General features: G+C 38.6%; 1 protein-coding gene across 3 annotated transcripts in view; it reads left to right on the top strand.

Annotated features, from left to right (window-relative positions):
* PLEKHH2 (pleckstrin homology, MyTH4 and FERM domain containing H2) overlaps nucleotides 1-16,317 on the top strand; it is a 123,044-nt gene that overhangs the window by 82,840 nt on the left and 23,887 nt on the right. For 2 of the 3 annotated variants that reach the window (XM_057558079.1, XM_007190100.3), the window contains 2 exons: nucleotides 883-995; nucleotides 14,570-14,749. In XM_057558079.1, the coding sequence (XP_057414062.1) occupies nucleotides 883-995; nucleotides 14,570-14,749 (293 nt within the window). The remainder of the gene's footprint in view (nucleotides 1-882; nucleotides 996-14,569; nucleotides 14,750-16,317) is intronic. The other variant, XM_057558080.1, reaches the window with a different exon arrangement.

Here is a 16,317-nt window from a genome sequence, read left to right as displayed (position 1 = left end):
TTTTCACTTTGCGGGTTCCTGTTTCCCTGAGATGTACCCATCTTCTCATAGGCTTTGCTTGTCACAGGCCAGGATTCTCATTGTGGTTCTTTGGCTCCAAGGACACCGTCATTCCTTGATATGTCCATATCCTGTCACACCTCTCTGCCTTTGCTCACATTACTCCCTCTGCCTGGAACACCCTTCTTCCTTCACATTCCCCACCAACTTGATGAAATCCTACCTACCTTAGGAGCTCCCCCAGCCAACCCATCCCAACTCAGCATCTGGCTCATAAAAGGTGCCTAATAAATGTTAAAATTATATCCCAATGCACTTTACCATTTAAAACTTTTATAGCATTTGTTGCTTTGCACTGAAGTTTTTTTTATGGCTAAGGTTCCCCCATTGAGAGCTTAGATTCTAAGCTCTGCTTTACTTAATAATAGAGATCACATTTTATTTGCAGTGTCTAGCATAGGAATTTAATAAATTGTTGATTTTAGGAATGACTTCAAGTTCCTCTTTATCTTTCTGTCTCCTTCTGCTCTGGCTTCTCCTCTCTGTATCTTCCCCCAGCTCCCTCTCATGTACAGTCATCTCCCCACCTAGGTCACCAATCTTTAGCACATTTAACCAACATGACAATGTCCTGGTAGACTTGTTTTGGCCTAGAATATTTGTACCAAACTCTTCTAGCTTTAATTTATCCAAAACAGAAATAGGAGAATCCCAATGGCCTGGAAACTGAAATAAAATAATGTTATCAGAGGTTTTTCATGACTTTTATGACTTAAATTGTGAGCCAAGCCAGAATGAGGTAATTTCTAAAGGGCTGATTTAATGTGAGGCCAAAATAAGTGATTCTTTCTGTTTCCTGTTCATATTTCATTCTGTATTTAGCCTCTCAGATATGGAGACACCCTACTTTGTGTCACAGCAAAGAAGGACTCATTTCTCCTTTGACAACACTACCTTCGGAAGCTCTACAGACAGAAGCAATTAAATTATTTAAGGTAAGATTTTATATGGAGTTATATATTGTTAAAAAATTTAATAGGAAAAAATAAAACTTCAGATTATAAAGTTTCACTCTTTTCAAGAAAATTCAGAATGTGATGATGATTAAGAAAATCTACTGAACTAAAATTAGGTGAATTTAATATGCTTTCTGAGTGAGGATTTGAGATTTATTGTAGTAAACGATCTATGGTTTGGGCCATGTGAAACACTTAATATCAGAAGAATCATTTCCTCTTCAACCTCTCAAATGGAGAGATTCCTGACATCACTTGTACCTCAGTGTTGGGAGAGGGATCAATATCCTTCTTCTTCTCCAGTGCTACTCTCAAATTCTTATTACTCAACCTCTATTAGAAATCCATGGTGACTTGAAGCTTACCATTCACCTCTATCACTCTTAATCCTCCACCCCCATCATCTCTGTCATCAGTCACCTTCTGGTAACTCCTCAAATTTCATTAAGGATTTTGGCTCCCAACTCACATCTTTCTCTCTGCCTCAAATCTTGCCATTACCCTGAATTACTTTACTATCACTTCCCTCACCAATGCCATGGCCTTAAGATTCCTGACCTTCTCAATGTCAGTAAGCTTCCTCTATACCCTGCTTCACCTTCTAATTCTGCATGTCCACACCCTGACCTCAACATTCCTCATAAGTACACCACTTCTAAAAGCTTAAATTCTAATGTGTCTTTCATTAACCATAATCTCTTAGCCCATGAGCTCTCTTATTTTCTTTCTTCCATTTTTCATCCTCACTAAGACATTTTTTTGAGCCATTTATTTTCTTTGAGATCAAGAGAGAGCATGATAACTGCCTCTTGGCTTTTCTTCCTTCTTTATCTAGTCTGGATGACTTTCATTAATACTCATAGTTCCTTGGGACCTGTAGTTCCATGCATTCTTCAGCTGAATCCCAACCGAGATCAATGCTGCTGTCTTGCCTGCTTCCATATTAATCACATACATACTGCTAGAGAGCATCAAACAGCCGTATGGACTGGAGCAAATATAAATCTGTGGTCTTCATTCCTTAGGGTCTCTCCTTTTGCTTGTCTTTGGTCACATCCCCTCAAATTCCCTACTCAATAATGCTCCTCACAACAAACTTACATTCTAGGTCATTGGGAAAATTAGAGGGCATCAGACATGATCACCTTGAATCTCTCTTCTCAACAGACATTCTTTCATCTATTTTTTCCTCCATTACTCCAGTCTCAGAATATAATGTACCTTCTATGGATTCATGTTTGACTCTGCACTGGGACCTTGGTACTTCATTTTCCCATAGTCTCTTAAAGTCTCAATTTTTGTCTCTCTTTTGGCTTTTTCTTGCCTACATTCCACCCATCTCAAAAAATTATATATTTACTAGATAATACTAAGGAATTGTTGTTAATTTGGGAAGGGGATAATGATGACATGATGGTTATGGGAAAAAAATCTTTATCAGTTGGAGAGCCCTACTGAAGTATTGGTAAACATGACATACATTAGAATACTACAGAAAAAAAGTGGATGCAGGGGTTGAATGAAACAAGTGTGGCAAAATGCTTGTTGACAATTGTTGACACCAGGTGATGGGTACATTATACTGTTCTCTCTACTTTTGTTCATGTTTTAAAATTACCATAATGGAACGTTTTTAAAAATCCACCTGTAGAATACACAAATACCCAAAGCAAGAAAGACTTTATACAAATATATTTGAAAATCTGGATGAAGTGATCAACTTTATAACAAAATATAAATGGCAAAAACCAATTACACAGGTGAATGAAAATTTAAACAGGGGAATTTACCAAACTTTATAAGTGTGGATAATTTCAATGCTGTTTAAACTGTCCCAAAGCATAGGAAAGAAGGAAATTTTGCAAAAATTTTTTTCTTTTACTTTTTTGGGGGTAAATCTCAAACATATATAAGAGTAGAGAGAATATTATGAAGTATAAGATACTCATCATCCAGCTCCACAGTTGTCAACATATGACCAATTTTGTTTTATTCTCCCCAACCCCACTGCTCCCCAAGATTGGATTATTTTGAAGCAATTCTCAGTCATCATGTCACCAGATTCTTTTTGTGAAGTGAGTATTACTTTGATACAAAACCCCAGAAAATATTGTAGAAAACAGAGCATTTCATACAAAAACTAATAAAGTAGTATTAGTAAACAGAATCCAACATCATACTAAAAGAATACTAATCATGACTAAGAGGGATTTGTTCCAGGAAATCAAGGATGGCTAAATATTAGGATGTCTATTAATATTATTTATTATTAAGTCGACAATCATCTCTACAGATGGTGAAAAGGCATTCATAAAATACTGATAGATATTTCCTTAACATGATAAAATATTTCTGTTTAGTAAAAACAAATGTCATGCTTTATGGGGAAATGCTTTAAACATTTTCATTAAAGTGAAGAACAAGACAATGATACTCACTCCCATTAATATTTTAAAAACTTCTTATTAAAGCATAATCTGTATAGAGTGTATCCCCATTATTATTAATATTATTATTATTTAGCATTCTATTAGTGGTACTAACCAATTGCAATTAGGCAATGAAAACAAATTAGAAGGGAACAAATTGGAAATGCAAATATTTACAGATTATATAATTGTATACCTGGGGAAAAAAACTTAAAAAACTACTACAAACAAAAAAGATAATTCAATCAGATAGTGAGGTACAAAATTAATCAGCAGAAATCAAAACTTTTTACATGTACAAACAACAACCAGTTAGAAGATAAAAGGAAGAACTTCTGCTTTTTGGCAGTGATGGAGCAACAGGAACTGGATTTACCCTACCAATTGTTTTCAGACTGTTGAATTAACAGGCTGTGTAGGACAGTGATCCTCAGGAAAACACACGAAGTAAGCTTTCCAATCATTGCAGCTTAATATCTTGGAGAGAGTTTCATGACCACAGTGCATGGAGGGACACCCAAATAGTGCTTGGCAGTCTTCCTGAGTTACCAAGACAGAGTTCAGAATTTGAGGAGGCCAAGATGGTTTGAATTCACAAAACTGAGAGGAGTGAGCAGAAGAGAGTGGGAAAGTGCTCCACAGATTCATAGAGGGTTCCTTTTGAGTTTTTAGCTGAGAGGTGATAATCATATGTGTGTGAGGAAACTACCTGAGGCTAGGGAAAGAACTACCAGAAAAGAATAGGCAAAAAAAAAAAAAAAATTCCTGGAACTTACACATTGCTGAAAATAGTTTGTATTCCTATCATCCAGGATGGAAAGACCTCCTAATGCACTAGGCATCAAGTAGAGTACTCAAGATAGAAGTCACATTGATTTTTAATAACCTAACCTCAGAAATGGCATACCATCATTTCTGCCATATTCTACTGGTCACACAGACTAACTCTAGTACAATATGGAAGGGGATTGCCTTAGATATTGTCTGAATATCAAGAGATGGAGATCATTGGGGGCCATCTTGGAGACTAGCAGCCAAACTTCATATATTCAAGAAGGTAGAGGAAAGCATAAGCATTTTAAGAAGAGTAATGGAAGATATTTAAATGATCCAAATTGAACTTTTAGAGATGAAAAATGTAGTGGCTAAAATGAAAAAAATACACTGGATGAGATTAACGACAGGTAAGATAATGCAGTAGGCAAGACTAGTGAACTTAAAGACATAGCAAGAAAAATTATCCAAAATGAAACACAAAGTTAAAAAAAAACTGAAAAAAATTGAATAGAGTACAGTGAACAATGGTATATTTTCAAGCAGCCTAACATCTATGGAATTGGAGTTACACAAAAGGAAGGAGGGCAACAGAAAAATATTCAAGGAAATAATGGCTTAAATTTTCTTTTCCCAAATTTAATGAAAACTACAAAACTCTCAAATTTAAGAAGCTCAGTGAATCTCAAACAGAAGAAATGTGACAAAAACTACTCTAACACACATCATAATCAATTGCTTTAGACAAGTTATAAAGAGGGTGGTGGTTTGGGGAGGAATAACATAACACATAGAGAACATAGATAAGAATGACAGCAGACTTCTCATTGAAAACTATACAAGTCATAAGATAGTGGAGTAACATCTTTAAAGTACTGCAAGGAAAAAAAATCTATCAACCTAGAATTCTATATCCAGTGAAAATATTTTTCAAAAACAAAGGTGACATAAAGGCTTTTTCAGTTTTATAAAACCTGAAAGAATTGATCCCCAGAAGACCAATACTACAAGAAATGTTTAGTGATGTCCTTTAGGCAGTCAGAAAATGATGCCAGATGGAAATCTGGATTTATGCAGAGGAATGAAGAGCACTAGAAATGGCAAATATGTGGGTAAATATATAAGAATTTTTCCTTCTTATTTCAATCTCTCTAAAAGTTAATTGACTGTTTAAAGGAAAGATAATAACATTGTATTGTGGGGTTTAAAATTATACGTAGAAATAAAATATATGACAATAATAGCACAAAGACTGAGAGAGGGAAAATGTAAGTATACTGTTACAAGGTTCTTATACTACAAGAAGTGGTATAATATTCCTTAAAGGTAGACTGTGATAAGATTAAAATATATGCTAAAACCCTAAAGCAACCACTTATTAAAAAAAAGTCAAAGAGGTTTAGCTGATAAGCCAATAAAGGACATAAAACAGAATCATAAAATATACTCTAGTATTTTTTAAAAGGCCAAAAAAGAGGAAAACCAAAAAGAACATATGAGACAAATATAAAACAAATAGCAAGACAGAAGATTTATTCCTGATCATACTAATAATTACATTAAATTTAAATGGTCTAAACACTCCAATTACAAGGTTGAGATTGTCAGATTGTATTAAAAAAGCAAGATCCAACTATATGCTGTCACAAGCAGTACTTCTTTTGTTTTCTGACATTTGTTGTAAGAAAAAAAGACTGACATTTTAAAATAGCGTGTTCAAAAGAAACTGATTTCACTCTTAGAACTTCATTTTACTCCCAAATATCAATGTCATTAATAAGCCCAATATATTTAATTCATTGAAACAAATATATATACATATATATATATATATTACACTGTAACTACAAATTTATTTAATACATTATTACAATAATTTGGGGTTCAGTTAGCATGCAAATATTTTTTAAAAATCATAGATAGAACACTTTATGAGTATTGAAGTTGCTTCCCCTGCCTTTAGGCAATCCATCCTAAACTTTCTCAGGCAGGAGTACCTACTCCTCTAGTCAGGAACAAAACAAATTTTCACAGTTTTATTACAATGAACTGTTAAAATGAAGAATGATAAGTATTAATATCCTACTTTGGAAAATGTCTAGGAAAGATTATGCTATAACCTTTTCCTAGTAACCTACTCCAAAATTTAATCTCTTAGGGGGAAAAAAGTATTTATTTGCATTCATTTTAAGTTATTTTTTTTTTCTCAAACATCTTTATTGAAGTATAATTGCCTTACAATAGTGTGTTAGCATCTGCTTTATAACAAAGTGAATCAGTTATACATATACAATATGTTCCCATTTCTCTTCCCTCTTGCATCTCCCTCCCTCCCACCCTCCCCATCCCACCCCTCCAGGTGGTCACAAAGCACCGAGCTGATCTCCCCGTGCCATGCGGCCGCCTCCCACCAGCCATCCATTCCACATTTGGCAGTGTATACATGTCCATGACACTCTCCTACCCCGTCACATCCCACCCCACCCCCTCCCCACATCCCCAAGTCCATTCTCCAGTAGGTCTGTGTCTTTATTCCTGTCTTGCCACTAGGTTCTTCATGGCCTTTTTTTTTTTTTTTTTTTCCCTTAGATTCCATATATATGTGTTAGCATACTGTATTTGTTTTTCTCTTTCTGACTTACTTCACTCTGTATGACAGACTCTAACTCCATCCACCTCATTACAAATACCTCCATTTCATTTCTTTTTATGGCTGAGTAATATTCCATTGTATATATGTGCCACATCTTCTTTATCCATTCATCTGTCGATGGACACTTAGGTTGCTTCCATGTCCTGGCTATTGTAAATAGAGCTGCAATGAACATTTTGGTACATGACTCTTTTTGACCTATGGTTTTCTCAGGGTATATGCCCAGTAGTGGGATTGCTGGGTCGTATGGTAGTTCTATTTGTAGTTTTTTAAGGAACCTCCATACTGTTCTCCATAGTGGCTGTATCAATTTACATTCCCACCAACAGTGCAAGAGTGTTCCCTTTCCTCCACACCCTCTCCAGCATTTACTGTTTCTAGATTTTTTGATGATGGCCATTCTGACTGGTGTGAGATGATATCTCATTGTAGTTTTGATTTGCATTTCTCTAATGATTAATGATGTTGAGCATTCTTTCATGTGTCTGTAGGCCATCTGTATATCTTCTTTGGAGAAATGTCTATTTAGATCTTCTGCCCATTTTTGGATTGGGTTGTTCGTTTTTTTGTTATTGAGCTGCATGAGCTGCTTGTAAATCTTGGAGATTAATCCTTTGTCAGTTGCTTCATTTGCAAATATTTTCTCCCATTCTGAGGGTTGTCTTTTGGTCTTGTTTATGGTTTCCTTTGCTGTGCAAAAGCTTTTCAGTTTCATTAGGTCCCATTTGTTTATTTGTGTTCTTATTTCCATTTCTCTGGGAGCTGGGTCAAAAAGAATCTTGCTGTGATGTATGTCATAGAGTGTTCTGCCTATGTTTTCCTCTAAGAGTTTGATAGTGTCTGCCCTTACACTTAGGTCTTTAATCCATTTTGAGTTTATTTTTGTGCATGGTGTCAGGGAGTGTTCTAATTTCATACTTTTACATGTTCCTGTCCAATTTTCCCAGCACCACTTATTGAAGAGGCTGTCTTTTCTCCACTGTATATGCTTGCCTCCTTTATCAAAGATAAGTTGACCATATGTGTGTGGGTTTATCTCTGGGCTTTCTATCCTGTTCCATTGATCTATATTTCTGTTTTTGTGCCAGTACCAAACTGTCTTGATTACTGAAGCTTTGTAATATAGTCTGAAGTCAGGGAGCCTGATTCCCCCAGCTCCATTTTTCGTTCTCAAGATTGCTTTGGCTATTCGGGGTCTTTTGTGTTTCCATACAAATTGTGAAATTTTTTGTTCTAGTTCTGTGAGAAATGCCAGTGGTAGTTTGATAGGGATTGCATTGAATCTGTAGATTGCTTTGGGTAGTAGAGACATTTTCACAATGTTGATTCTTCCAATCCAGGAACATGGTATATCTCTCCATCTATTTGTATCATCTTTAATTTCTTTCATCAGTGTCTTATAATTTTCTGCATACAGGTCTTTTGTCTCCTTAGGTAGGTTTATTCCTAGATATTTTATTCTTTTTGTTGCAGTGGTAAATGGGAGTGTTTTCTTAATTTCACTTTCAGATTTTTCGTCATTAGTGTATAGAAATGCAAGAGATTTCTGTGCATTAATTTTGTATCCTGCTACTTTACCAAATTCATTGATTAGCTCTAGGAGTTTTCTGGTAGCCTCTTTAGGATTCTCTATGTATAGTATCATGTCGTCTGCAAATAGTGACAGCTTTACTTCTTCTTTTCCGATTTGGATTCCTTTTATTTCTTTGTCTTCTCTGATTGCTGTGGCTAACACTTCCAAAACTATGTTGAATAATAGTGGTGAGAGTGGGCAACCTTGTCTTGTTCCTGATCTTAGTGGAAATGGTTTCAGTTTTTCACCATTGAGGACAATGTTGGCTGTGGGTTTGTCATATATGGCCTTTATTATGTTGAGGAAAGTTCCCTCTATGCCTACTTTCTGCAGGGCTTTTATCATAAATGGGTGTTGAATTTTGTCAAAAGCTTTCTCTGCATCTATTGAGATGATCATATGGTTTTTCTCCTTCAATTTGTTAATATGGTGTATCACATTGATTGATTTGCGTATATTGAAGAATCCTTGCATTCCTGGGATAAACCCCACTTGATCATGGTGTATGATCCTTTTAATGTGCTGTTGGATTCTGTTTGCTAGTATTTTGTTGAGGATTTTTGCATCTATGTTCATCAGTGATATTGGCCTGTAGTTTTCTTTCTTTGTGACATCTTTGTCTGGTTTTGGTATCAGGGTGATGGTGGCCTCGTAGAATGAGTTTGGGAGTGTTCCTCCCTCTGCAATATTTTGGAAGAGTTTGAGAAGGATAGGTGTTAGCTCTTCTCTAAATGTTTGATAGAATTCGCCTGTGAAGCCATCTGGTCCTGGGCTTTTGTTTGTTGGAAGGTTTTTAATCACAGTTTCAATTTCAGTGCTTGTGATTGGTCTGTTCATATTTTCTATTTCTTCCTGGTTCAGTCTCGGCAGTTTGTGCATTTCTAAGAATCTGTCCATTTCTTCCAGGTTGTCCATTTTATTGGCATATAGTTGCTTGTAGTAATCTCTCATGATCTTTTGTATTTCTGCAGTGTCAGTGGTTACTTCTCCTTTTTCATTTCTAATTCTATTGATCTGAGTCTTCTCCCTTTTTCTCTTGATGAGTCTGGCTAATGGTTTATCAATTTTGTTTATCTTCTCAAAGAACCAGCTTTTAGTTTCATTGATTTTTGCTATTGTTTCCTTCATTTCTTTTTCATTTATTTCTGACCTGATCTTTATAATTTCTTTCCTTCTGCTGGCTTTGGGGTTTTTTTGTTCTTCTTTCTCTAATTGCTTTAGGTGCAAGGTTAGGTTGTTTATTCGAGATGTTTCCTGTTTCTTGAGGTAGGCTTGTATTGCTATAAACTTCCCTCTTAGCACTGCTTTTGCTGTGTCCCATAGGTTTTGGGTTGTCGTGTCTCCATTGTCATTTGTTTCTAGGTATTTTTTGATTTCCCCTTTGATTTCTTCAGTAATCACTTCGTTATTAAGTAATGTATTGTGTAGCCTCCATGTGTTTGTATTTTTTACAGATCTTTTCCTGTAATTGATATCTAGTCTCATAGCGTTGTGGTCGGAAAAGATACTTGATACGATTTCAATTTTCTTAAATTGACCTAGGCTTGATTTGTGACCCAAGATATGATCTATCCTGGAGAATGTTCCATGAGCACTTGAGAAAAATGTGTATTCTGTTGTTTTTGGGTGGAATGTCCTATAAATATCAATTAAGTCCATATTGTTTAATGTATCATTTAAAGCTTGTGTTTCCTTATTTATCTTCATTTTGGATGATCTGTCCATTGGTGAAAGTGGGGTGTTAAAGTCCCCTACTATGATTGTGTTGCTGTCAATTTCCCCTTTTATGGCTGTTAGTATTTGCCTTATGTATTGAGGTGCTCCTATGTTGGGTGCATAAATATTTACAATTGTTATACCTTCCTCTTGGATCGATCCCTTGATCATTATATAGTGTCCTTCTTTGTCTCTTGTAATAGTCTTTATTTTAAAGTCTATTTTGTCTGATATGAGAATTGCTACTCCAGCTTTCTTTTGATTTCCATTTGCATGGAATATCTTTTTCCATCCCCTCACTTTCAGTCTGTATGTGTCCCTAGGTCTGAAGTGGGTCTCTTGTAGACAGCATATGTATGGGTCTTGTTTTTGTATCCATTCAGCCAGCCTGTGTCTTTTGGTGGGAGCATTTAATCCATTTACATTCAAGGTAATTATCGATATGTATGTTCCTATTCCCATTTTCTTAAATGTATTGGGTTTGTTATTGTAGGTGTTTTCCTTCTCTTGTGTTTCTTGCCTAGAGAATTTCCTTTAGCATTTGTTGTAAAGCTGGTTTGGTGGTGCTGAACTCTCTCAGCTTTTGCTTGTCTGTAAAGGTTTTAATTTCTCCATCGAATCTGAATGAGATCCTTGCTGGGTAGAGTAATCTTGGTTGTAGGTTTTTCTCCTTCATGACTTTAAGTATATCCTGCCACTCCCTTCTGGCTTGCAGAGTTTCTGCTGAGAGATCAGATGTTAACCTTATGGGGATTCCCTTGTGTGTTATTTGTTTTTTTTCCCTTGCTGCCTTTAATATGTTTTCCTTATATTTAATTTTTGACAGTTTGATTAATATGTGTCTTGGCGTGTTCCTCCTTGGGTTTATCCTGTATGGGACTCTCTGTGCTTCCAGGACTTGATTAACTATTTCCTTTCCCATATTAGGGAAGTTTTCAACTATAATCTCTTCAAAAATTTTCTCAGTCCCTTTCTTTTTCTCTTCTTCTTCTGGTACCCCTATAATTCGAATGTTGGCACGTTTAATGTTGTCCCAGAGGTCCCTGAGACTGTCCTCAGTTCTTTTCATTCTTTTTTCTTTATCCTGCTCTGTAGTAGTTATTTCCACCATTTTATCTTCCAGGTCACTTATCCTTTCTTCTGCCTCAGTTATTCTACTATTGATCCCATCTAGAGTATTTTTAATTTCATTTATTGTGTTTTTCATCATTGCTTGGTTCCTCTTTAGTTCTTCTACATCCTTGTTAAATGTTTCTTGCATTTTGTCTATTCTATTTCCAAGATTTTGGATCATCCTTACTATCATTATTCTGAATTCTTTTTCAGGTAGACTACCTATTTCCTCTTCATTTGTTAAGTCCAGTGTGTTTTGAGCCTGCTCCTTCATCTGCTGTGTGTTTTTCTGTCGTCTCATTTTGCCTATCTTACTGTGTTTGGGGTCTCCTTTTCACAGGCTGCAGGTTCGTAGTTCCCGTTGTTTTTGGTATCTGTCCCCAGTGGCTAAGGTTGGTTCAGTGGGTTGTGTAGGCTTCCTGGTGGAGGGAACTAGTGCCTGAGTTCTGGTGGATGAGGCTAGATCTTGTCTTTCTGGTGGGCACGTCCACGTCTGGTGGTGTATTTTGGTGTGTCTGTGGCCTTATTATGATTTTAGGCAGCCTCTCTGCTAATGGATGGGGTTGTGTTCCTGTCTAGCTAGTTGTTTGGCATAGGGTGTCCAGCACTGTAGCTTGCTGGTCGTTGGGTGAAGCTGGGTCTTGATGTTGAGATGGAGATCTCTGGGAGATTTTTGCCGTTTGGTATTACGTGGAGCTGGGAGGTCTCTTGTGGACCAGTGTTCTGAAGTTGGCTCTCCCACCTCAGAGGCACGGCCCTGATGCCTGGCTGGAGCACCAAGAGCCTTTCGTCCACACGGCTCAGAGTAAAAGGGAGAAAAAATAGAAAGAAAGAAAGAAAGAGGCTATAATATAGTGAAGTAAAATAAAGCTATTGTAAAGCAAAGCTATACAGACAAAATCTCACCCAGAAGCATATACATATACACTCACAAAAAAAAGGAAAAGGGGAAAAATTAATATCTCCTGCTCCCAGAGTCCACCTCCTGAATTTGGGATGATTCGTTGTCTATTCAGGTATTCAACAGATGCAGGCACATCAAGTTGTTTGTGGAGCTTTAATCCACTGCTTCTGAGGCTGCTGGGAGAGATTTCCCCTTCTCTTCCCTGTTCGCACAGCTCCTGGGGTTCAGCTTTGGATTTGGACCCGCCTCTGCGTGTAGGTCGCCTGAGGGCGTCTGTTCCCCGCCCAGACAGGACGGGGTTAAAGGAGCAGCTGCTTCGGGGGCTCTGGCTCACCCAGGCCGCGGGGAGGGAGGGGTACAGAGGAGGCGGGGCGAGCCTGCGGCGTCAGAGGCCGGCGTGACGTTGCACCAGCTCGAGGCGCGCAGTGCGTTCTCCCGGGGATGTTGTCCCCGGCAGTGGCGGGCTGCACAGGCTCCCGGGAGGGGAGATGTGGAGAGTGACCTGTGCTCACACACAGGCTTTTTGGAGGCGGCAGCAGCAGCCCCAGCGTCTCACGCCCGTCTCTGGGGTCCGTGCTGATCGCCGTGGCTCGCGCCCTTCTCTGGAGCTCGTTTAGGCGGCGCTCTGAATCCCCTCTCCTTGCCCGCCGCGAAACAAAGAGGCAAGAAAAAGTCTCTTGCCTCTTCGGCAGCTGCAGACCTTTTCCCGGTCTCCCTCCCGGCTAGCTGTGGTGCGCCAACCCCTTCAGGCTGTGTTCACACCGCCAGCCCCAGTCCTCTCCCTGCGATCGCCAGCCCCAGTCCTCTCCCTGCGATCCGACCGCAGCCCGAGCCTCAGCTCCCAGCCCCGCCCGCCCCGGCGGGGGAGCAGACAAGCCTCTCGGGCTGGTGAGCGCCGCTCGGCGCCGAGCCTCTGTGCGGGAGTCTCTCCGATTTTCCCTCTGCGCCCCTGTTGCTGTGGGATCCGCGCTGATAGCCGCGGCTCGCGCCCTTCTCTGGAGTTCGTTTAGGCGGCGCTCTGAATCCCCTCTCCTTGCCCGCCGCGAAACAAAGAGGCAAGAAAAAGTCTCTTGCCTCTTCGGCAGCTGCAGACCTTTTCCCGGTCTCCCTCCCGGCTAGCTGTGGTGCGCTAACCCCTTCAGGCTGTGTTCACGCCGCCAGCCCCAGTCCTCTCCCTGCGATCCGACCGAAGCCCGAGCCTCAGCTCCCAGCCCCGCCCGCCCCGGCGGCTAAGCAGACAAGCCTCTCGGGCTGGTGAGTGCTGCTCGGCGCCGAGCCTCTGTGCGGGAACCTCTCCGCTTTGCCCTCCGCACCTCTGTGGCTGCGCTCTCCTCCGTGGCTCTGAAGCTTCCCCCCTCTGCCCCCCGCAGTCTCCGCCCGCGAAGGGGCTCCTAGTGCGTGGAAACCTTTCCTCCTTCACGGCTCCCTCCCACTGGTGCAGGTGCCGTCCCTATTCTTTTGTCTCTGTTATTTCTTTTTTCTTTTGCCCTACCCAAGTACGGGGGGAGTTTCTTGCCTTTTTGGAGGTCGGACGTTTTCTGCCAGCGTTCAGTGGGTGTTCTGTAGGAGCAGTTCCACGTGTAGATGTATTTCTACTGTATCTGTGGGAAGGAATGTGATCTCCGCGTCTTACTCTTCCGCCATCTTCTCGTGCACCCCCATTTTAAGTTATTTAGTCTACTATTTCCCAAAATATTTTCCTCAGTAAACTAGTTTTTAAAGATGCCAATTGGTATTACTAGAAGAAAATAAAGATGGGAAGGGATTGTAGTCAAATAAATTTAGAAATTCTGTGCTGTGTAGAGAATACAAAGATAAATAAGAAAGAGTCCTTGTCTTTATGAAGTTTATAGTCTGGTAGACCAGAGGCTATTACTGTTCCATATGCCCTTAAAATGAATGCATATTCTGCTCTGAGGTGGAGCATTCTACAAATGAGTTCAAGTTGGTTGATAGTGTTGTTCAGGTTTTCTAAATCCATACTGATTTTCTGCCTACTTGTTCTCTCAAATATTGACAGGGGATATTGAAATCTGTAACTTTAATTGTGAACTTTGTCTGTTTCTCCTTATAGTCCTATAGGTTGTTGTACCATGTATTTTGAAGCTATGTTATTAAAACATTTAGGATTGTTATGTCCTCTAGATGAACTGACCCCTTTATCATTATAAAATGACCCTCTTTATCTCTGGCAGAATTCCTTGCCCTGAAATCTACTCTGTCTGATATTAATGTAGCCACTCTGGATTTCTTTTGATTAGTGTTATCACAATATATCTTTTTCCATCCTTTTAAACAAAAGCTGTTGCTAAGAAGAGAATCAATATTTCATGCAGAATAAATCTAATCATTTCTCACCCTGAGTATATCTATTTTTTTTGTTTAATTCAGACCTGCCAACTTTTTATAAATGCAGCAGTTGACTCTCCTGCAATTGATTATCACATATCTCTAGCCCAGAGTGCTTTGCAAATCTGTCTGACACATCCTGAGCTACAGAATGAAATTTGCTGTCAGCTCATTAAACAGACAAGACGGAGACAGCCACAGAATCAACCAGGACCACTGCAGGTATCTGTTGATACATACACATGCAATTTTAAATGATGTTGTTTTCCTGATAGTAAGAATAATACATATTCAATACAGACATTTGGAAAATTACAAAAAGTATGAAATGGAAAAACAGCTATTAATATTTTTATGTATATCCTTTCAGTTTCTATATTTATATGTAAATGTGTATGTGTATATCTTTATGCACTCACAGTTTTTCACATTACTAGAGTTACAGTATGCATACTACTTTTAAAAAACTATAGAACATAATCATTTCCCCTACAGCCTTCAACAGTCTATAAAACATTAATACTAGTTGCATTAATATCAATTACTATACATTTAGGTTTTTCCAATTATTTTTCCTATAATAAGTACCACTACAGTAGACACCTTGGAACTTAAATTTTGTGTGCAAGTCCAGTGAATTTCACTGAGTCCACTTCTAGAATTTTCCTATATCTTCAACAATGTTCAGTGTAATTCTTCTTTTAATTTCTTTCCAGGTAAAAAATAGTATTTCACTATTGATTTTGGATGCATTTCCTTAATTATGAGTGCAGTTGAATTTATTTTCAGGGGGTTTTTGGTCACTTGTGTTTACTCTTCAATGAATGCCTCTTTTAATCTTTGCTTACTGACTCCCTGTCAACTACAGTATAAAATAGAAATTTCTTACCCTAGCCTGTAAGACTCTCAGGGGTGGATCCAGGTTTTGTGGGACTTGAAGCTTATGCAGTGAATACTCTCCAAGAAAAAGAGTACAAAATACATTACTTTTACACATTTTAAAAGAACGTATGACCATGTCATATGACTATGACAGCTCATCGGGCCTGTCCCAGGGACTTGGAGGGGACCTGTGCATGAGAGGGGTTCTGAAGCTTAAGCTTCATGTGAATCAAGGGCCCTTCATAGTCTGGCTCCAGTGGCCTCCTCTTTCTCCACTTCATTTTGTACTTCCTGCCTCCAGTGTACAGTGAATGAATAAACTCTCCCCATTCTTCAAACACACCCTGCCTTTGCATTATCCTTCACCTTGCACCTGGCATTATTCCTGTTACCTGGATCCCTCTGCTTTCTTCCTACCTGTGACTTCACCGTCCAGCCCAAGCAACATCTCTCCCATATATTCCTTCCTGACTTCCGCAACAGTAAGTCATTCCCTCCATTGGTTATACTTAAAAAATATTGTTACAATGTATTAGCGATGTTATATTATAAATTACTGTTTCAATATATAATGTCTTCTCCTGGACTGTAGGTTCTTCAAGGGCAGGGCCTTTCCCCCTTCTCCTTTTTTATATGACATTTAAAAAATTATTGAAGTTATACTTGCTTAATTAAAAAAATTAAGAGAGAAAATAGAATATAGTCCAGAGCAAGAGAAGAATAAAAATCACATACAATTCTATTACTTAGACATACCTCTGTTAATATTTTTGTACTTGCCCCTTATTTAGGTATGTATGTATGTATGGGTAGATTGGTTTTGCTTTTTGTATAAATAATTTTTTTACTATTTTTCAATCTGCCCTTTCTCAGTGCCATTACTTATATTTCAATGAACGAGTTAATAC

Source organism: Balaenoptera acutorostrata, chromosome 12 (assembly GCF_949987535.1).
Source record: "Balaenoptera acutorostrata chromosome 12, mBalAcu1.1, whole genome shotgun sequence".
Lineage (NCBI taxonomy): Eukaryota > Metazoa > Chordata > Mammalia > Artiodactyla > Balaenopteridae > Balaenoptera > Balaenoptera acutorostrata.
The sequence above is the reverse complement of the archived record's forward strand: the minus strand, read 5'-3'. Positions and strand labels throughout refer to the sequence as shown.